This window comes from Sciurus carolinensis, chromosome 4 (assembly GCF_902686445.1).
Source record: "Sciurus carolinensis chromosome 4, mSciCar1.2, whole genome shotgun sequence".
NCBI classification, from domain to species: Eukaryota; Metazoa; Chordata; class Mammalia; order Rodentia; family Sciuridae; genus Sciurus; species Sciurus carolinensis.
In genome coordinates this window covers 90,967,117-90,990,781 of record NC_062216.1, presented here as the reverse complement: position 1 = coordinate 90,990,781, position 23,665 = coordinate 90,967,117, and the positions used below count along the sequence as shown (strand labels likewise).

Here is a 23,665-nt window from a genome sequence, read left to right as displayed (position 1 = left end):
ATTTTACACATGAAATCATCATTTCTTTTTAGACATGGCAAAATCTCACCGTTGTATCACAATGAGAGAAAATTGAACTAAAATTCAACTGAATGTTTTAAAACATATTACATGGGGATGCGATAGGCTTATATAACTTATTTATTAGCTTTTTTTATTTGTTTTTTCCAAACAATTCTATCACACACACACATGACATTAAAATAAGTAATTTTATCTGTCAGATGAATTGATGAAGCAAAAATATGACCTGATTTCCTTTTGTTACTGGACTTAACCGTGGGGTGATAACTCATAGGTTGAAAATATTCCAAGTTGAAAATGCTTTTAATACATCTAATGACCAAATATGGCACCTTAGCAACACGGCTCACTTATCAGTTGTTCAGGCTTTGCGTGTGGCTTCCTGTTGCTTCCCAATCTGTCAGTACCGCTAGCTTAGGAAAAGGTTAAAATTCAACTTTTCGAATTATGGTTTCTTCTGAATGTGCATCACCTCGGCACCACTGTAAAGTTGAACCCCCAAGGGGACGGGGGTGGTCTGAGGTAGAAGAGCAAGAGCTTTCTACCTCAGGCCTGTGAACCCCAAACCCAGAGTTTTTCTGCTGGACTCTTCCTGCAGTCTGGTTTATACTATTATTAAAAAGGATTTCATGTTTTAATTAAGTTATTAACTGTTTACCATCAATTCTGAGTAAGGGTGATGTAATCTTTTTATGGTGTTTAGACAAAGGCTTCCTGTATGCCAGACTTGTATCATCTCCAGATTGATCAAGAATTTATGTTGGTCATCTGTTTGAGGGTCTTTCAGTGAACATTACCTTGGAGTCAGTCAGTCTCATTATGCTCCACTGGCAATAGCCAGCCATGTAGTATAATACCAGTTTTCCCCAGCTTTCTAGACTATTTCAGTTATTAGTCAATTTTCTTTCAGTTGCAAGTCATAAAACCAACTCCAGCAATCTTAAGTGGAAAGGGATCCACTGACTCATGTAACTAGGATGGTGGCGATGCACCTTGTAGGGTTTAAGATCGCTGTTGCCAAGTTTCTTGTCCTTGCAGGTACAACCCCAAAGAGGAGAAAATACTTAATATTTTAGGTTTCATACATTAAAAATAAACAAACAAATGAACCCAAAGAAGGGCTTCATGGTCACTCTTGAATTTAATTGCAGTAAGGCAAGATGCTCCATAGGAAAGCCTGTGTTTTTGTAAGAGGGAAGATAGTGGGAAAGAAAGTCATATTCATTTGAAGATTGTCATTAACCATTCATCCACATTTTGCAATATGCTCTGTGATTTTCTCATTTAAGTTTAAATAAGCCATAACTTTGAAATGTTCCAAAACTCCATTGTCATTCTGGGAAGATGTGCTATGCTTTTATGATTTCAAAAAAAAAAAAAAAATCTAGGGTAAATAAAATGGGTTGAGAAAAACAAGTTTCAGAGTACATTTTGGTCAAACAGGATTTTCTTTTGTCCCACCTTTGGGAATTCGGACACCAAGAATTTGGTGGTTTTGGAATATGTTAAAGATTTCAGATCAGAAAGCATCAATTAATGCTCTGCTGCTTGAGCTTACTATTCTGAGCCTTAGTTTCTCATCTGAACACCAGAAATAATGCTAATGGCCAACACATAGTGTCGGTGTGAGGTTTAGATTAAATAAGTTATGTAAAATGCTTGATGTGTGTGAAAAAATACTCAATAACTTCTAACTGTTGTCATTAACTTCTTGGGTATTTACCTGTGTTCTCCTGTCATCACTTTTCATGTTAGGATTCTGAGATTTTGGCCTCCTCTCTCTCAGATGAATGCACTTAGATCACTTAGGTTCTCTGGTGAGTTTTCCTTCAATGTCATGGAGTTAACTAAAGAGAGTATACACATTAAGAATATGTTGAACATATTAAGAACTTTAAGTATGTTGACTGCATCCACCTGTGAATTAAGGACATACATATTTGAGGGTTGAAGATGAGGTTTGGGGTGACATTTTAATCATCAGAATATTTTCTCTCCCTTAAAAGGAATTATGGCTCGTCTCTTTTTGCCCAATGTGAAGCCGCAGAGAATGGTTGTCAGCAGGTTCTTTGGCTCTATGGTGAGGACAATCAGATAACTGAAGTCGGAACTATGAACCTTTTTCTCTACTGGATAAATGAAGATGGAGGTAATACACTCAGATTTCAGCTCTGTGCTATTTTTTGACCATTTTCAATAGAACTGAAAAGACAAGAACTAGAAAATTAGAGGAATTAGGTAACCCAATTCCAAAGGTGAAGAATATTGTGCTTCTGCTGTCCAGTTGGATATCAGTTTTAGTTTCAAGAAGTTATAAAAGTTTTGTTTTGATGGACTAATTACTGAGATGTCACATTAAGGGATTTAAGTCATTGTGATTTGAAGATACGCTGTTCGATGCCCTTTGCCAGCTAACTTTCTCCTATCTGAACACCTTGCATTTGGAGATAGGTCTCAGATCAGTTCAGTGAGCACTAACCATCAACAAAATTTGAAATACCATAGTAATACAGTCTACTGATTCTGTTGCTAGAGAATTTGGTGCACCCTCTTGATACACACACATGTGTGTGTGCACGCGTGGGTGTGTGTGTTTTTCTCTTTCTGTGCTGGGGATCCAACCCAGGGCTTCATGCCTGCTAGGCAAGTGCTCTACCACTGAGCTACCTCCCCCAAACAACTTGTTAAACTTTTTAAAATAATTGCTGCCCTGTATTCATACTTTGATAACATGTCAGAAAACCTCCAGATTTACTCTTGAGCTCCATTTGGTTAAAGCACACTATAAAGCATTGTATGTTAAGATTGTATCTAGACCCTGGTTCATTCAAGACTATTACTATATGTCTAGAAATCTAGAAATCAGTACTTCTTTACCACCTTTAATATCCTGAATGCTGATTACCTTTCTTTGCTATTTTTTTAAATTAGTTGCCTGAGACCCTAGGGGTTTGGTGAAGTGTTGACAATGTATATACCACTAAGTTAAATGGCCAAAAGTGAGGAGGGGGGTAGATATGCATTTATTTCTGTTAGAATTTTGATAGTCCCAAAAAATTTAGAAACACATTTTTAAACTTGTTTTTCCTCCTGGACTGCTCATTTCACAGTGAGTGTCCTGACTTGAAATGTAAAATTGTGTTTCCCAATTCTTGTGAGGTCTCAGTATTGGTTTCAGTTGACTTTTTCAAATGGCATTTTAATTCTGCACTAGCCTCTGTTGCTCTTATGTTTTTTGGCTACCAAAAAGAGGAAAGTGGTGATTCAGATGTGGCTGAGTGCAGAGCCGTGTACCAATTTAAGCATTAGCTGCAAAGACTCAACAAGGTGAGCATTATATTCCGCCAGAGGTAGGGAACACAAGAGGTGTGGGCAGCGCCACATGCCCTGGGCTGGCCCTTGGTCATCCTTGGCATATGAAAACCAGGTACAGCTTATGCTCATTCTTCCACTCCTGCTGCTCATACTTGGTACTGTTTAAAAACTACACTTAAACTGAAAACTTGTGAATTTTAATTTTTGATTTATTATATATACATTTATCAAAAACGATGCCAGGAAAAAGATGATGGCAAGTGTTGAACTCTGTACTTAGGAGAAAACAACTGACTTCCATTCTTCTTTCCACCTGCCTGCTCCTGCCCCCACCCTACCCACTCCCCAAACCCACACAACCCCAAACCAGAAGAGTTGAATCACTCAGACTAGTGCCACCATTGTTTATGGCTAGATGTCAGGATTTAAACATCCTCTGAGTCAGAACTACAGGATTTACTCAGAAACATCCAGAAACTACCCAGCTCAAGAAATGTTCCCGATCCAAACAAGAATCAGGGAGCATTTCTACCATGACTTTTAAAGGTCAGAATAAAAATGAGTGAATTTGTCTTCTGCCTCTTGCAAAATAAGACCTTAAGAGTTATGCTTTGGTAACTCTTGCCCAAGAAAACTTTAGGTTCAGTGTGCACCTTCAGTTGGGGGGGGCGGTTTCCACCAAATAGGTTAAATAAATTCAAAACAAGGAGAAAGGAGATGGACCATACTAGGAGAGAATGTCAGCAACAACCTTCAGACCAAAAAGTAGATGCTGAAGCAACTCTGCAGAGACTTTGATTCATGCTGTGTGGCTTTCTGAAAATACAGAGATCTTAGTTGTAAGTCAGCAATATACTGATTTTTTTTTTCACAAATTTCAACTACAGGACACATGAGCAGAATTCATTCAGTAATGACCCCCCACCCTCCCATGACCCCCACACTTGCCACCCCTCTTGAACAAGGTGCAGAAAGGTAGATAAGGCAGACGCTGTGTGTTGAAAGTTTAGTGCTGTGCCGGGTGGCTATGGCCCTTGGTCTGTAGCTCATGGGGATTTTGATTCCCGTAACCAATGGTGATAAAATCACACACCCTCCATTTTCTTTCTTTTTTTTTTTTTTTTTTTCACTCTGTTGATAAGTAATTTAACATGTATACCCCGCTGTTTGAACAAATTTTATTGTGTCCTGGATGCTGGAGATACTTAGAAAAATAGCAGCCCAGTCCTGTGGTTGTCCTCATGGTTGGCGTGGGAACATGATGGCCACGGGTATTGCTGCCTCTACGTCCACCCAGCCCACGAACCTTCTTGGCCACGTAGATGTTTACACTCTCTCCTCAGAGCTCTGGTCCTGGGATATCTGCACGCTTAGGTATTTTGCAGCCTCTCAAGTTTTTGTGGAGAACTCGTCAGAATGGATTTTCTTGAGTCTTTAATCAAAATTATAAGCTCCCCTGCCCCAATTAGTCTTCCGTACTTTCCACTGCCCTTCCCTCTTTTTTTCCTCTCTGATCCATCATGATGTTTAACACAATAATTGTTTGCCTGTGCCTGTATGAAAGTAAGTAGGGAGTTAAATCACTTTGGTTCATAGAGCTTAAAACAGTTTACACTCGTATACTTGCTGCATAAGTGAGTCATTGTGCTGCTGGTGTTCAGGACTCTTGTGTAAACCTGCATTCCCACTCTCCATTGGTGCTTGACTTTGGGAAGTCACACTCGCATCCTGCTGTTATTGCTTCTAAATTCCTCGTCCCCTCAAAATGATCTCTTTGTCAAAGACAAGCTGCGTTTGTAGGTTCTGTTTTCCTCCTGTTGGGCAATCTGGAGTTGGTTCTGGCTCTTGTGAGCATGTTTGTGGTTACAGAGGAAAATGAATATTTCTCACCCAAATGTTGTCATGTCATCCTCTCTGTCTGGCAACCAGAGGAGCAGATGTTCTGTTCCTTGACCTCAGGCTAGTGGTTACAGTTCTGGGTGTTAAATGGATTTCACAAAACAGCATTTGCACATGCAAAGCCGCTGTTTTCATTTAACTTTGTGTAGTCTTAGAGCTGTGGAAGCTTTAGGAAAGGTCCAGTTTGGGCTCTCTGGAAGTGTGTGTGTGTGTGTGTGTGTGTGTGTGTGTGTAATAAGCACACGCACATATAGATCCACACATTTATGTATCTAGCTAACTAGCTATCGCAAAACACATGTTTATTTTGAGATCATCAACACTTCTAAACATGACAAAAAGTAGCCCTAAGGATAGTGCCAAGAACAAATTTCTTCTTTGCAGAAAGCAATTTTCAGTACATGATTTTCAGAAATGAAATCCCAAAATGCATGTCTCCCATGTAGCCTATCAAAGAGGGTTTATTTACTTGTTTGTTCAAAAATACTCATTGTTTACCACTCTGGGCCAGCCACAATGCCGAGTTTTGAGATCTAGGAATGAATCTGGACTTTGGGGCCCCATGTAGCAGCCACACTGGAGCAGGGGAAGCTGGAAGCACTGAACTATGTGTACTGAAGGAAAGGACAGTGCCCAGTGTCAGGACACTTGAACTGTGGTCCTGCCTTTACCCCACCAGCCTTGGCAAGCTCATCACTTGTGTTTATTTCTTCTTCTGTAAAATAGGATTGATTTAAGTGAGTTCTAAACTTCATTTTTAACTGCATAAAAGCCTCGGGGAGCCCCAGGGCATCCGTGTGATTCCTTCCAGCTTTCACTACCTAGTGCCCTTTCATGCACACTTTGCGAATTCCTTTGCAGACACATAATAGGCAACGCTTTATTTTATAAAAAGTTTAACATCTTCATGGGGTAACAGTGTAGGGTTTGAAGAGTCAGATCCCTGGGTGCCAGAGATGGGGAGGAAAGGCAGATGTTGAGTACCAAAGACTGCCTGTTGTAAGAAGAGCTTGTGTGACTGAGGGACCACATTTGATACCGAGAGATGAACCCTGGCACCAGCATTCACTGTGGTTAGGGGCCTGTGGTCCTCTCACAGTGAACAATGACCCAGCTTTGGAATTTGTTTGGGGGGATTTCCTCTTCTTGGGTGAAGTCAGCATCTATTCTTTGGTGCTGACACTCCAGCAGGTTTGCAAACCACTAAAAAGATAGATTTCTCAAAGGGCAGTGCAGAAGTAGTGCCCAGCCCAAGTAGCCATGCGTATTTCTTTTTCTCCCTCCCATGGTACTGAGGATTAAAACCCAAGACTTTGTATATGCTGGGCCAGCGCTCTACCACTGAGTGACATCCCCAGCCCTTTTTCTTTTGAGATGGGGTCTTTGCTAAGTTGCTGAGTCTGGCCTCAAACTTGTGATTCGCCTGCCTCAGCCTCCCAAGTAGCTGGATTAAAGGTGTGCACTAGCTGCATGCACATTTCTTAGGGAATCGCCTCCTCCACAGAATTCTTAGGTTTGGTAATGTGTCTGGTGTTCCTGAGCAGTATCCTGTCTACCTTACTCTAAGTACCAACCAGGTTTTATCTATCAAGATAAATTTTGACATCAGGATGTTCCCCTTAAAGAGTGTTTTTTACTTTTTATGATATGATAGTGTAAGACCATCTCATTATTTCATTGATTAAGGATGCATTCCGATTTCTAATTGACAGAGGAAGAACTGGCAACTCCTCCGCTAGATGGCATCATCCTCCCAGGAGTGACGAGGCGGTGCATCCTGGACCTGGCGCACCAGTGGGTGGGTGCCTTTGACGTGAACACTTTCATAAGCCCGAAACAAAAAAGTAATCAAAATAAGCATAGCCTCCTGGTAAAACAATATCCTGTGGTTTCGACCAGTGTTATCTCATCTTTAAATCATACCTTGAGTCACTGGATAGAAAGAACTCCCTAGAAAGACCATCTTGGCAAGTTTATCAAGTAAGTATTGTTTCTAGGGAAGGCCAAAGAACCAGTTTAGCAAGATGTCCTAATGAGGAGGCATTCTAGTCCTTGCCTCAGCCTTTATACTGGTTATCTCTCACTGACTTCTATGGCCAAGGTGCTGTGTGCTGCTGTCCCTCCAGGGCTGTAGTTCGCCTTGCCACCATAGCGTGGTTCTTCCGTTCCTCTATTTAGTCCAGTGTAACCATCTTGCCATACAAATGAAGAGTCTGCCTGACATTTTATGTCTCCTAGCAGAAACCTATTGGTTTGGCAGCCTTCTTTCTCTCTCTATTGCCCCCTAATGTCCATAGTCCATACATGTGCTTGGTTTAAAATCAGAACTTTGAGGCAAATGTAAAGTTGTTTTCAGTAGACTTTCAAATCCATGCGACGCAGGCAAGACTATTAAACTGTTTGGTATTGAAAATGACACAGCAGTCTCAAGATGGAAATTGGATGAGTTGGTTGTCTGGCAGTTCCTGGAGGGAACTTTTGACCCATGTGTTAAAATGGCCTTCAAAGGCCAACAAATGCTTTGTGCATACGGTGGTCAGACAGTACTGATGGGACAAATGTTCAGAAACACACACATTGTCTAGGAGAGTACTGGCAATTTCTCTGGAAAAGACTCTGAAAGTAGAAGAAATGTGCTATAAATAATTCTACAAAACCCTGAAGTAGACAAGACCCAACTGCCACATGCTGGCTGGCACATTGGGCATGACATTTACAAACTGTTGTTATAATTTCAAACAGCTTGCCCTGTCCTAAATATGTTTGCAGTTGGAAAGATATATTTTCGAAGCTCAGTAATTTTTGTTTTATTAAAGAAAAAAACCAACCAAGTACAGAAGGTTTGATGACAAGTTGCAAGTGGAAATGCTTTCCCACACTAATGATTTGCTAGCATGAAAAATAGGTTATTATGGAGGAAGTTTTTCTTGACTCCTTGGCTGTAATTTATTTTAAAAGCTATTTTAAAACAGTGAGACATAAAATGCCAAGAGGCATGTGGGGGGTTACCACTACTTGCCAAACAGGGGAAATTGTCCAAAGATAAGTAAGGATGAACAGAGTAAAAACAATTCTGTTTATTTACCAGAGTTTTATTTATTTATTTTTTCTTTTCCAGAACATGGAACTGAGCTTGTTTTCAATAATGTTGGCTGATTTACTGGAACTTATTTATTTACCTTTGAACAACATAATTCCAAGTGCAGACTGAGAAAAACTTACATATTTCTATTGCAGACAAACTTTCCTATCCTTCTAAATCCTCTGACAGCAACATACATTCTTTTTCTAATATTTTGACTCTTGCCGAGGGCTTTGACTTCCATTTTTATGTATTGTAGGTTTATAGGTTTGTTTGTTCTTTTTTTTTTCTTTTTAAAATTTTGTTCTTTTTAGATGTACATGACAGTAGAGTATATTTTGACATATTTTATATACATGGAGTATAACTTACTCTAATTAGGATCCCATTCTTGTGATTGTACATGATGTGGAGTTTTACTGGTTGTGTATTCATATATGAACATGGGAGAGTTCTGTCTGATTCATTCTACTGTCTCTCCTATTCCTATGGTTTAGAGGTTTTAAAAAAAAAAAGACCTTAATCTTATTTTTCTTTCAATTTATCTAATTTTATTGCCCTTAATTAAAATATCCTTTTAACAAACTTTGGAATTTAATCTCTACAATAAAAGAATGAGAACTCAAAGATTAAGGAATAGTATTTAAAAAGTAGTTTAAGCAGGTAGCTTATAAGCCTTATAAGCCTCCCAAATTTTTCTTCTATTTTCTGTTCTTTAGCAATTAAGATATTTAAACAATTGAGCAGAGGTGATGAAGTTACATACTTATTCCATGATGAAACTCAATCTCATGTGATACTAAAAAAGAAAGAGGAAAATTATCAAGTCAACTTTTTGTGAATTTATAAAGAAAAAAAAAATATATATATATACAATGCAATTTCTCAAGTAAAGTTCAAACATACCTTCATTTTTAAAAACCATTATTTCAGATATTTGAGCTCAGTCTATTTTTTACTCCAAAAAAGACACAGTAGAAAGTGGACCAAATTTAGGGACAATCAAATCAGACGTGGGTTCAGATTCTGTTTCTGCCATTTACTAGCTCTGTGGCCTTGGGAATACTCCTTAACCTCCCTGAATCTTATTCTTCTCCTAAGTGAAAAGGAGACAGTAATACTTACCTTTAAGTTCTTCAGAATTAAAGAACATGGCTTGTGATGGGTAGATGGGTAACTATAATTATTAGTAATGTATTGTTACACTGTAGTTAATAATGTATTACATTGTTCTTTATGCTAAATTATGTGGGGTGTACATTAAGTAGCACTTGGAATGAGTTAGTTTTATATTCTGATAATCTCATTTACTTGTTACTATGGGTGTGCAAATAGGTGGCTTAGCATCTCAGTGCATTTACCAATACAGTGATATTATCCCCCAAAGGATGATTATGACATTACCCGAATTGAATTGGAAAGTAAAATACTAAGATAAGCATTGCATCTTATTTTGTATTTTGCAAACAGGGTGAATTTAAGGTGACAGAGAGGTACCTCACCATGGATGACTTGACAGCTGCCCTGGAGGGGAACAGAGTGAGGGAGATGTTTGGCTCTGGCACAGCCTGTGTTGTCTGCCCGGTTTCTGATATACTATACAAGGGCGAGGTGAGACAAGCTGTTCTTTCCTTCCTGTTATTTTCAAACATTTATTACTTATAATTTAATTAACTTTTAAACGTGTGAATGAAATTTTATTTGGACCCAAGATGCAGGGTTGTTTTATAACATGGCATTAGATTAATCAAGAGTTTGCTGAGATGAACCTGTGTTGGCATATTACTACATCTTTCCAATGATTTCATTTAAGCTCAAACATGGTAGGAACTCAATCTTGTCTTTGGCAAGTGTCGTGTCTGGTTATCTCAACTTAGAACTGGAGCTGTGCCGATGGACTTCCATTTTTATCTCCTTCCACCTGCTCACTAGAAAAAGGCTAGGTAGGTAGTTAGAATCAGTAGGTAATTTTCTGGTTTCCTAAAGTACTTCCAAACTACAGGATAAATAAATACCAAACTATTGGTAAATAGTTATGAAAAATGCATTTGAATGGTTCATTCCTTGACTTATTACTATCAGTATTGTTATTATTAAGTAAACCACCATACAAAAAATTTTCATTTGGCAAACTTGGTACATTGACTAAAATCTTTCCAAAGAACATGAGGATTTGGTTGGAAGTAATGTTCTCCTTTTAATCTGATTTTATATGTACACTATCTTGCCAATGTTTTGGCTCTCTCCTTTATAACAAAGCTCCGATACTCGTGATTAACATCAGCATGTACCTTTAGAACTTAGAGGCATGTGAGCATTGTTCTTACAAGACAAATTGACTTGGCCCATATTAAATACAAATTCCTCTGTTCTTTAAATTTCACCACACAATTATTTTTCCTCAGCAAATCAGATTGATTTTTCTATAGACTTTAAGGGTGGTTGCTTCATTGATTAAGGTTTTAGAACTTGACTTTTAGGGGATGGCTGCTGACATAAATCCATGTATAGATTGATTGTTTCATGGGAGAAGAATTATACTGTTTTATATCAGTACTTACACTGATTATATAAAGCTAATGTTCAGTCTTTTATTATTATAGTATCTAGGTAATGATATCTTTCCCCTTTATTCATTGAAGCTGTCACTAGGTCAGATTTTTAGAAATCCAATTATTATTTCACCTCTAGAAATAAGTTTATAAAGTTTAACCTTTTTAATGCTTCTGTTTTAGAAGGCGTTTGGAGCCAAAAGTTGCATCTAATTATCCCATTATACTAAAAGGCATAATAAGAAAAGCGTTTGAGAGTACAACTGTCTACTAAAATCAAACGACCCAAAGCCTGAAGCCAGGGAGGCATGGATGGGCATGACTCACATACAAATTAGGGGCATGCAATCTCTTTCAGCCATGAATTTAATTATGCTGTCCAGTACTGTGGAGGTCGTGGTCCTTGCACCCGAGATAGGTTTAGAAGCCCCTTTTGTCAAGGCATAGACAGACTTGTTTCAGTTTGGACCCCAAAATGTAATCACAATAAATAGTGCATATCCTCAAATTATCTCATTTCTCTTTTGTAGATGATACACATTCCAACTATGGAGAATGGTCCCAAGCTTGCAACCCGTATCTTGGACAAATTGACAGATATCCAGGTAAAGACTTCTTTCTTTTAAAATACCACATAGGAGTTGAGGGTGTGCTTAGCATGTGTAAGGCCCTGGGTTTGATCCCCAGCACCAAAAATAAAAAATAAAAATAAAATACCACCTTATTCTATCTGGGGAAAAGAGGGTAAATTTTACAATTTGAGATCAGTAGCTTAAATTTAAGGAAACTTCTCATATGAGTAGGCATGAGCAAAGCAGTAATGGAAAAGAAGATACATGTTAAAAGAGAAAGAGAGAAAAGATATTGTTGGGAACTCCAGATTAATATTTTAAAAGTAAATGTAAATTTTGATAACATTTAAGTCTCTTAAATTAAAAAGTGTGACAGATTTTTGTTTAAAAAAACTCGAAAACCGAACAAATCACATGCATAAAAATGTGACCTGTGATTCCAACCCTGAGGTAGAACCACTGCACTCTAGAAGGTCTATACCTTCAATATCGAGTAAGCATTTGTATACTTCTAGACCATGATTTCCCCCCCCAAATGGAGTCATATTATACATAATTTTGTTCCCTTGCTTTTTCATCTGAAATAGTTTTCTCAATACCACTTACACAGTTCAATTGAATTCTATTATTGATACATTATAATTTTTTAAAGAAATCATATTATTGAACTTTTGTGTTTTTTGTTTTAATATTTTTAGCTGTAGATGGACACAATATCTTTATTTATTTATTTTAATGTGGTGGTGAGAATTGAACCCAGCGCCTTATACATGCCGTGTGAGTGCTCCACCACTGAACCACAACCACAGCCCAAACATTTGTGTTATTGATTACTGTTTTCACTACTGTGAATAATAGTTATTTCCTTAAGGTGGGGGGGGAATCCCTGGGATTGTATTGGGTTGAAGGACATGCACCCTATTTTTTCATACCACTAACTTTGTTTTGCCCATTTTTTATGAACAACAACTTTCAGTAAATGTCTCATCAGGCAATCAAGCAGGCATATCAAATACCAGATAACATTGGGCCACTGAGAGAAGAGACTGTTCTATGATTTACATACGGTTTACAAGTTGGAGGATTTCATTGAGCCCAGATACTATCATTGCTCATTACTAAAAATATCCAAGGGGACTGAGATTAATATTGAAAAGCCCAATAAAGCGTGATAGTTTAGGTAATGTCGGATGATATTGAGCCATAAAACTAAGCAGATTTAAAGTTGGTTGGGAATGCAGCAGGTATCTAGAGAGTAGTTGAGGTTTTTGGGTAGTGATAAAAATGGTATTCTTTTAAGACTTACTCAGTAACTTTTATGTAAGCTTTATGGTATTGAAAGGAAAGGAAAGAATGGTTCTGGTCGTTTAATCAATGAACAGCCTTACTTCTCTTGAACGAAGTTTTCTCTAAGAATTTTCTGTAAGCTAAAAAAAGGAATAATCTTCATATCGGAAGAAATAAAAATATCACTCAGAGTTTTTTCTGCCTTTATATTCAGAAACAAAAGTAACTTGAGGGATAACTAATAAACAATTACTGCACTGATGACTCAAACATTTTAATCTTTTTCAGAGTGGTCTAAATAAGCTTGATGAAGATGATAAATTATTGCAGTTTTGCTCAGATAAAGAACATAAATAGAACAAAAAAATCATAATTGGATAGATTATGAGAGACTTTATCCATAGAAATTTAGAGATTTTCTTCCCACAACAAAAAGTTTTAATTTTCTTTCAAAGTCAGAAGAAAAACTTGATAGTAATAACAACAATGAATGTGTAATAGTGAATCCATCCATCTTGTATTTATCTTTGCAGTAGTACAGTTATAAAATATAATTTTAAATATTATTTTATGAAGGAAGGAACCCAACAGAGGCTAAAGTATGTAAGGACCATGAAAGTCATAATATAGTTCTTTTTTTTTTAATTTTTTTATTTTTACAGACTGCATTTTGAGTCATTGTACACAAATGGGATACAACTTTTAGTTTCTGTGGTTGTACACAATGTAGATTCATACCATTTGTGTAATCATACATGTACATACAGTAATGATGTCTATCTTAGTCCACTACCTTTCCTTCCCCCATCCCCTCCCACCCCATTTCCCTCTACACATTTCAAAGTGCCTCTATTCTTCTCTTGTTCCTCCTCCCACCACTCCCACCTCCGTTATGTATCATCATCCACTTATCAGAGAAAACATTCATCCTTTGATTTTTTTGGGATTGGCTTATTTCACTTAGCATATTCTCCAACTCCATCCATGTACCAGCAAATGACATAATTTTATTCTTTTTGATGGCTGAGTCATATTCCATTGTGAGATTTTTAAGAGGGGAAGAAGTGAGTCCATAAGTGAGAAGAGAGAAGGGATTGCTTTGGAAATTTTCATGTACAAATTATACATTTAAAATAGCTAATACCCAAAATGAGGTTTTAGGGATGTCTCTTGAAGAGTATATAAAATAAGAAAATGTAAGTATTGGGAATGCAGCTCAGTGGTAGAGCACTTGCCTAGCATGCATGAGGCCCTGGATTCAATCTCCATTACTGCAAAAAGGAAAATAAAATTTAAACTCATTTGATTTGGTTGTGAAGTCTTCATGGAAAAGTCCCTAAATTGAGAGAAAAGTCGAGCCCCACTGCATTGGCATTGGGAGAAAGACCTAAGTAGTAATTAATGTTAGTAAACACAGTTGTGGGACGGAATCACTAGGAGGCAAAGGTGGAAAAGGGATTCATTGGCATTGAGACAGTGACAAATATGCATTAAACCCAAAAATAGGAATGAAAAGGAAGCTAGGAATCCATTATTGAACGTTTTTTCAAAGCAAAATCATGGAAGCTGAATGTTAGTAACTAAAGAAAATGTTCCTGAACTATTCCCTCTGATTTTATGTGTTCTTTATGTGTCTTAATGCCACAGCTAAGACGAAATTCACGATTTCTCCTTTCACTGCAGGTAGTAAAGTATAATGGTTGAAACCCTGAAAACTAGTGATAGATTCAGAGCCCCACAGTGAATGAAGAAACAAAGGGGTACAATCAGAGTGCATGTGAGATACTACATTGATTCTGAATTAACCACAAACCAGAAGCTCCACACCTGCTCCACACTGAGTCACAGAGGACCACCCTTCATAATCTAAGATCACCCCTTCTTCATTTATTTTATGCCTGTGTGCACAGAACCTGAAGTCTCAAAATTGTTCTCTTACAAGATGGCAAATTGGTGCTGTCGGCCAAGCTACTAGGTTGTCTGTTTCCAAGAAAAATAATTTAAGTAATTACTGAGGAAAAAGCATGGCATTGCATCATGCTTCACATTTGATCTCTTTTGGCAATTACATGGAAACACAAATGGTTCCTACAAAGCACTCTGGTAAAATTGAAGATGAGTGGTACAACAACCACCAAAAAAAAATTTTTTTCAAGATTCTTGCCAGAATGACCCAGGGGGAAAATTCTTCTTAACCACAGATTTGACTTTCTTTTTAGCTTCTGTACTTCTGCATGAGTCAGAATCTCTGAAGTTAAGTATTCATCCCATTTAGCTAATTATCCATATTGCTCCTTGGGTCTTAGATTACTCCACAAGTACTGCCAAGAAGGGGAACATTTCCAGTGGAAGTTGCTTTCTTTTTTCCATTTTTTTTTTTTTTTTTAAGCAACAAAGAAAAACAAATCTTTGTTCATATTTAGCCAAGTTTAAACTTGGAGAACATTAGCTGTGTTGTCTGTTTCTTTTCTCTCCTATTATTCTTTGCTATTCCAGTTACTCATTGTCATATTCGTCTTTGCCCCCACTTTGGGATCCTCTCTTTTCTCCAAGGATGCTCTGCTCTCTGATACCACCTGTCTTTCCTGTACCCTCTACACGTTGCTCATCTGATAAGGTCTTGGTTATCTTCAATATTCATTTCCTTTTAAGTCTCTCTCGAACATTGTCTCTTTCCTGCATTCTAAATATAAGTACACTCAGTTAAGTGCTCCATTGACCATAGAGTCAGTGATTACCATCTAATACATTATAACAAGCCACACCCTTATCTCCCTGCCCCACCTCTTACTTTGAAAACCTGTTCAGATGTCGACATTGTTTATTTTCTTTTCATACCCCAGTGTTCACTCAGGGCCTAGGGCAGAATACACAGGCAGTGATGCTTCTTCAGTGAATTAATGAAGCAGTGACTAGCTAAATAAGACACCAGGAAAGTACCAAAGAGCAAAAGACCTGAAGCCCAGTCGCATAGAAAACAGTGTCACTATCTGAGACCTAAGGTGTCCCCACCGGGAAGATGTCACATCAGCTTTAAGACTGACATGTCTATTTTGAATATGTTTTCCTAAGTCTTTGTTGGGGCTCTGATTCCTCCCCCAACTAAACCCACTACATCAGTATACCACTAGCCTGTTCTTTTTAGCTTCTGTACTTCTGCATGAGTCAGAATCTCTGAAGTTAAGTATTCTTGCTTTTGTATATTAACACATACTAAGAAGAGAGAAAGGGAATATCTTCAATGATATTGTTATAGTCAGCTTCTTGTTGCTAAAGTGAAATACCTCAGGCAGCTAACTTTCCAAAGAGTTCAGGCTTATTTAGTTCACATTTTTGGAGGTTCAAAGTCTAAGGTCACTGAGCCTCATTGGTTTGGCCTTTGATGAAAGTGGGAGATCAATGACAGGAGTACCTGTCACAGCAGCTGATTACATGAGCAGAAAGCAGAGGGGATGTGAGAGGTTCTGCAATTCCTTTTTAAGGCACAGTCCCAATGACCTAAGGACCTCTCTCTAGGTCCCACATTCCAAAGGTTCCACCACCTTTCAGTAACACTACCCTAGGGACCAAGCCTTCAATCATGAACCTTTGGGGGACAACCCAGCCAATATCCAAACCATAGAGCATGTCAAATTATTTTTCAGCAGAACACTTTCAGATTTTCCAGTTGAGCTACACATTGACACTGCTATCTGGATCACATGAAAGCTGGAACCTGGTTCTTAAGCACCAGGGGTGGCAGTGTGAGTGGCCGGCATGGCTGCCATTGAGGTTTCAGAAAGTGGGAGATAGTGACCAACGAGACCCAGGAGTAGAGTCTTAAGTACGTTAGGAGAGAAAGCCTGAAAGGGACAGGAGCAGGATCCCTATTGATTCTGGGTCACCTGAGGGAATCAAAGTCTGTTTTCTCACTCATGGTTTAAGTTTCGTAAGCACAAATGAGTGTTAGCGATTATTGTATTTTTCTTGTTCTCAGTGGAGGAGCTCAGTTACCTGTGTGGGCTGAGAAGCCCCTCCAACATCGTGAGCTCTCCTCAGTGTGCAGTGGACTTCCTGTCCTGATTTCCCTGATGACTGACTTCCTTGACCAGTTTCCAGCCCCTGAGGTTCCCAGCACACCCTTCTCCACATGTTAGGGGACTGTAAAGCTTTGTCCAGCCCTTCAATAGTGTATAGAACAAGGATGACAAATTACTAGCTGGGGGCGGCACTGATGATATTTTTACTGGCATTGTAGAGAGTGAGTACATGACACATAGGTTGTCCTTGGGTGTTGCCAAGTGTCTTCTGCTGAATATAAAAGGCATTGAGGAAAAACCATATGAAATCATTTGCCATATGTATCTCGAATGTGAAGTAATGAATTTATCATTAATCATGTTTTGGTTTGGGGTTCTAACTAAAAATTTGAAAAGATTAAAATTCTGCACATCACACTAATCATCTTCCATGTGGGCTCAAGACACCCTTCTGCAGAGGTACCCTGGTCTGCCACATTGCTTTGGCCCCATCTGGGATTCCAGTGAATAAAGCTAACTAAACTTGATTTGTGTGGACCTGCAAATGTTGAAGGTTGCCTGTGGGTTTTGCAGTGACATTGACAAGAGTGCAGATTGAGCATCCCTAATCCAAAAATCCAAATTCAAAACTTTTTCAGTGGTGTCTTGACTCCATGAGTCTTGTGGTTCAGTGTACACAAACTTTGAATCATGTATGTCATTAAAAATATTGTATAAAATTTCCTGCACACTGTGTGCATAAGGTATATATGAAAAACAGGTGAATTTTGTTTAGACTTTAGTCCCATTCTCCAAGGTACCTCAATGTGTATATGCAAAAATTTCAAAATGAAAAACAAAACCAAAAAAAACTGAAATCCAAAGCACAGGTTCCCTATATTTCAGATTAGAGATACTAGACTAGTGACTTCTTGGCTCATATGGGCATACTTTCTCTTTCCCTTTCCCTTTCTTTAAAGCAGGAGTTTACAGAAGGAATAAAAGTCTTAGCTTTACTAAAATCTGCCCTGTCTACTTAGAATTATTTTTCCTTGAAAAATTGCATTATCTGTCAGCTAAATTAACAACTTGATGGCTAAATACCTAGGTCTACACATTGTGAATTACCTGTAATAGCACATTTCCTAGATATAGCTCAGAATGCTGCCATTTTACATAAAAGCATAAATTACAGGATGAGAGGAGTCAAACTTAATCCATATTATGCAGGTTTGTAGAGTGATATGGACTATGTCTGTAATTGTAACCCAAATTGATTTTTGACCATTTATAAAACTAAAACAACCAATAAAAGCAAATTTACTTTGACCAGTGAGATTCAGGATGAAGTGATAGTAATCATGAATCACAATTCTATAGATCTGCAAAAATGTCCATACATCAACACTTAATTGTTATTGATGGTAAAAGTGTCAGAATCCAAATTTTTAAAAAATAAAACAAGTACTTTGCTCATACCTTACATGATGCAGACATCAAACACAAAAATGCAGCATTTGGGCATGTGCATCCAGCATTTGTCCTGAAACAGCAGTGCCCCAAGAAGGCAGCTGGATCTGATGTGGACTAAGCAAGTCTCATAGTTATTTGGCTTCCCTCATTCTCTCTCTGGTCTGAACCACAAGGTAGTGGGTAGATCCCTTCTCAGTTCCCACTATTCTCATGTATCTGATGGATTCTGCTCTCTTTGAGTTTTTAACAACTCCTTATGAGGGACATAGCTCTGCACAGTGTGATATAGGAGAAATAACATTAGATACAGGAGAGCTGAGCTTTTGATTAAGTGTGATCTGAACTTTAGTGTCCGGTATGTGAAATGACAGACTTGGATTGAAATTCACTGCTCCTTACACTCATGATTTGTTCTGTTCAGTTTTGGTATGGGGATTGAACCCAGGGATACTACTAAGCCACATCTCCAACCCTCTTCATCTTCTACCCTGAGATAGGGTCTCACTAAGTTGCTTAGGCCCTCACGAAGTTGCTGAGGCTGGCTTTGAACTTGGAACCCTCCTGCTTTGATCTCCCAAGTTTCTGGGATTACAGGCATGTACCATCACACTTGGTTTTTAAGCAGAATTTTCTTCAAAAGAAATCTTTCCTGGAATCCCAATATATACCAGCTAAAAGTGGAATTATCCTGAAGTAAAAAAATAATATCCAGAGTCCCCTTACTTGGGTCTTCCCTTTATTTTAGGAGGTCAGTAAAGTCCTTTATAATTCAGAAATTCTGATTCATACTAATTTAATGTTATATTAGGGACAAATAAACCAGTTCATGTGTAAAGGGACATGGTCTGAGTGATTAGGAGAAACTCTCCATAACAAATTCAATGCCCTGATTCCCTGGGCTGGGAAGATGTATTCCAGGTCTGTCTCCACACACATGGCTTTGTGGACAGGTCAAGGGCAGTCGAGGTGATGGTGGAGAATGAAATTTGATGTGAAAGAGACCTTGGCTAAGATCTGGGCTCTTTGTTCCCTAACTACAGTGTTGGGCAAGTTATTTAACCTCATAATTAATATTCAGCTTTCTCTTCCATAAAATGAGATTGATAATAGCACCTACTGTCTATAGTTTCTGTGTGGATTGAATGAGGTAATAATTCTGGGAAGCTCCTGGCACAATGGTGTTGGCATGCAGCTTTGCTCAAAGGGTGAGAGTTTATTTAAACACAGATGTTTGTTGAGTGAGTAAATGAATACTGAATATAGAACTGGCTTTCCATGTCTGGCATGGAATATCTTTGTTTCATTAATTCTAAGTATTAAAATTCAGGTTGGTTTCAAAGCAGATTATTTGCTAGTGCAAATAAGCAAATTCAGATCATGACACTAGTTACATGGCTTTTGAAGGAATAGGGAAAATTGGGATGCTAACATACTGCAAACAACTACAAACAGCCCAAAGTCTCTGTTAAGATCCATGAGGATCATCAACTTCATTTTGTGCATGAACATAAATAAGTGCACATCAGAATCTGCTGGAAATGTATCCCTGGAGTTTCTGATTCCGTAAGTCTGAGCTGGGGCCTGGAACTTTCCACTTCTAACGAGTTGCCTGTCAATGCTGATGCAGGTTGTGTAGGAATACTCTTGAAGCAGCACTTCTTTAGAGAAGAGGTAGCAATAGTTAATTTAACTCACTTTGCTTGGAGAGCAGAAGCGAAATACAGAAATAGTGATGAGAGGCCTGTGCTTAAATATTATATAAAAGACATACACCAGCTATAAATTTGAATTCAGCAATCATTATCAAATTTGTGATTCTTTCTAGGTATTTGGTTTTTTACAGATCTCTTTACATATGACTTTCCTGTAGTTTTGTAAATGAGCTTTCTCTCTCTCTCTTTCTTTCTCTCTCTCTCCTGCCCACCTTCCTTTCATCTTTCTCTCTAATCTTATTTTTAATATGAACACATATGCTTTTAATGTTCAAAACAGAAGCAAACTCTTTGTATAGCTTTGGTTATATGAAGTTTGTTTATAAGCTAGTCCTACACTATGAGCTTTTATACTGAAACATGTTTTCTTGCTTTTGTTATAGTATGGAAGAGAAGAGAGCGACTGGACAATCGTATTATCCTGAATGAAAAATGCAGGAAATCAACTGTATGCTTTTGAAATAGACTGCTGCATTTGAATTGTGTTAGATCTTTTTGCCTACCTGTTAGTAGTTGTGCATAATGTAGTTTGTATTATTAGTGTGTTACAAGAGTGACTTTTTTTTCCTTTGTGCCAGAGAACATGGATTGTAATTGTCAAAAGGTGTTTTGTAGGCTTGGTAGTACTAGCTTACCTTTCTACCTTTCCCCAGAAAGATAATAATGTAAGCCACCTAACAGAATTTACCTTAATAATTTGAGTGCTTCCCTTAGAACTTCACTCAGATCCAAAAGTGTTTATTCTTTAGTATAAGGTATGGCTCCTCAACCAGATGAGATTTGTGTGTGTTTCTGAAAGCTAATTTGAGTACATTTCACAGGTAATGTTTCCAGTGACACATCATTATCCTCGGAAAGTGTTTTATTTTCTTTTTAAAATCAAGATTCTAAAAAAACTGGATTTCCTTCCATCATCATGTTTTTCAGGCCCTTCAGTCCATCTTAAAGTAAATACCTCCTTTCCTCCAGGTGTCCCAGTCTGCTGTGAGCTCACCTGTGCATCTGTAAAACCTGGGACTTGCTGCCACTGCCTTTCCACATGGCATTGTAACCAGCTGTCCATTGGCTCCTACCAGACTGAGGGCCTTATGCCTTATAGATCTTTGTATCCCCACTGCCTGGCACATGATAGGTACTCAGTAAATGTTTTATGTGAATGAACAAACGAACGAGTGAACATATAGCTTCTATAGAAGTATACCTTCTCTGTTTCTGTATTTGAAACCTCTTTATTAGAATTTGTGAACAATTCTGATGGTGTGTAATAGTTACCTCATATTGTCTTTATTTTCCGTGGACTCCAAAGTCTTTAGAGATACCAACAGGCATAGTTGGAGGAATCACTTCATGCTTGCAGGCTATCTTGGAGTGGAAGATAGCTCTAGAGAATTCGTGAGATCATACCAACCAAATGAAAATGACAAATGTTACATGTTAAGTGTTAAATGCAAAATAAATCATTTGGAGGGTGAAGGTGAGGGGAGGAAAGAAGAGGAATCCTCAGGTTTTTATACTCTTTGTGTAAGTACTCTTTCTGTTGACTGGGGATTGAGGGAACACATGGTTAGGATACAGGGAGAGCAATTACAGATGATATTTTCCTCCTTTAGGAGCTGTGAATTAAAAATTGTATCCTTTCCTGCTTTTTCTGTGGGAAAGTCAAATCTTGACAGAAAACATTTACCCTTGGTAGGTCAACTCTCAGACATTGTAGTTTGCTTTCCCTCAGTCCTAAAAACTTTCATCTTGCTGATCATATTTCATTCTCTTTTCAGAGCAAAGGAAAAAACATTCTACAAGTTTGATGCATTGGAAAAATTTCCTCAAGGCATTTAACAACACATAGCAAATGGGCTTTGATTCTTTTCCAAAACTTTTAGCTGTAGGGACTCTTTTAGAGAGGACTGGTAAAATGAAAATTAGAGAAGGCTAAGATGAAAAGGAATGGTAAAAATATCTTTTAGGAGCTTTTAATTGGTGATCTGCAGTCCAGGGCCAGTCTTTTCTCTTCAGCCTGAGGTACCCTTGACTCTCCTGCACATGCTCGGTGAGGGTATGCATTTGCCTTTGCTGAGTCCCTTGACCTCCTTCTTAATATAGCAGTCCAGAAAAGAATTTCAGGTAATTTTAACTGTCAAGTAGCACATAATAACTAGACTCTGGCTCCCTTGAGAAAGGGAAATTACTTGTTTGCCATAAGTACATTTTATACTTTGCATTTCTAAATTTAGTTAGCCCATTGTGAAAGCTAGAGAACACTATGTTTATATGATTTCTCTCATAAAAACATAAGAGCACGTTAAGCCCTTCCCACCAGACTGGGCGAAGGCTAAGTCTGGTGTATTTCTAAAAACTAGAGGTCTTCTAACACAGAGAGCATAACTGCCATTCTCTTAAGTAAAAAGACAGGAAATTGACCTTGACACTTACTTGTTAAATGATTTAAAAGAAACATCTGCACTTCTTTTTTTCTTGTGCACTGTTTGTTTAATTGCAGTAGAGTAATACAGCAAGTGTCACATTATAACTAGGCAATTATCCATTCTTCAAGACTTAGTTATCGTAACACTAATTGATCATTTAAGGCATAAGATAGTCTAGCATTAGGAACATGTGAGGCTAATCTGCTCAAAAAGATCAACAAATTAATATTGTTGCTGATATTTGCATAATTGACTGCAATTATTTAATGCTTAATTGGGTTGATCAAATGAGATTCAGCAATTCACATGTGAATGAATATAAACAGAACTGGTGGCACTTAAAATGATAATGATTAACTTATTTTATATGTTCTCTTCCTCCCACTTTTCCAGTTTTTACATATCAGACTGAGATTCTCAGCTTTGCCCAAAACACATCAGTAAAAACCAAGATCTTAAAATGCAGTGTTCTGACATAGACAAGACCTGAGCATTTCCTAAAGAGATTGCTATTAGAAAATTTTGGTTGTTATTGTTACAATCAAGAATTCAATTCATGACACACCTAAAGAAGAGTCTGGGATGTGTAGTATAGTGCAGCTGGCAGGTGAATGCATTGATAATACCTGTTTTAGCCTTTGCTCTCAAAAGCACAAAAAAAAAAAAAAAAAAAAGGAAAAGAAGGAAATGACTGATAACCCTTGATAGGGAATCATGTTTTTTCTACTGAAAATCACTCCCATTTTTTTTTTCTTTCTTTCTCAAAAGACTGCTATAAAATACAAACACAAACTATGTGGTGGAACGTGACGTCAGCTCTCCTGAAGTTGTGGGGAGACGTCAGCTCTCCTGAAGTTGTGGGGAGCCTCCATTATGCATCCTGGGTTAAAGTTCCTCACAGCATGAGTTTTGTTGCTTGACCAAACTATACCTAAACAGGTAGTCTTACTGGCCCCAAATCTGAGCACTCTTGGCCCTTTGGAGGCAATGAAAGTATAACTTTGTCAAAAACACTATAGGGACTTTTAATTAAATCTGCGCCTTTAGGGAAATTGTGCTGTGGAAAGCAGTCACCACAATAACCGCATTTCTTTGCCTGTCCCACCCAGTGTTTGATCATGGTATGCTGTTTCCCCTTTCCAAAACTGATAGTTTGCCTTAGGTTCATAACAGGGAAAATGTGTTCAAACAGAAGACAAGCAGAGAAGCAAAAGACTTACTGTTCACTTTGAATGGGTTGTATTTTCTGAAATATTAGAGCAATATCAGATGCACTAAGGCAAAGACTTAAGGGTTAGAGAAACCATTATTTCATGTCCTGATTCTAA

General features: G+C 37.9%; 1 protein-coding gene across 4 annotated transcripts in view; it reads left to right on the top strand.

Moving 5' to 3' along the window:
* The window catches only part of Bcat1 (branched chain amino acid transaminase 1), a 104,250-nt gene extending 81,225 nt beyond the window's left edge, over window positions 1-23,025 (top strand). For all 4 annotated transcript variants that reach the window (XM_047551003.1, XM_047551002.1, XM_047551001.1 and 1 more), the window contains 5 exons: window positions 2,031-2,173; window positions 6,951-7,036; window positions 9,791-9,931; window positions 11,403-11,477; window positions 20,298-23,025. In XM_047551003.1, coding sequence (XP_047406959.1) covers window positions 2,031-2,173; window positions 6,951-7,036; window positions 9,791-9,931; window positions 11,403-11,477; window positions 20,298-20,339 — 487 coding nt within the window. In that variant the 3' untranslated portion in view covers window positions 20,340-23,025. The remainder of the gene's footprint in view (window positions 1-2,030; window positions 2,174-6,950; window positions 7,037-9,790; window positions 9,932-11,402; window positions 11,478-20,297) is intronic.
* Window positions 23,026-23,665: the final 640 nt, after the last annotated feature.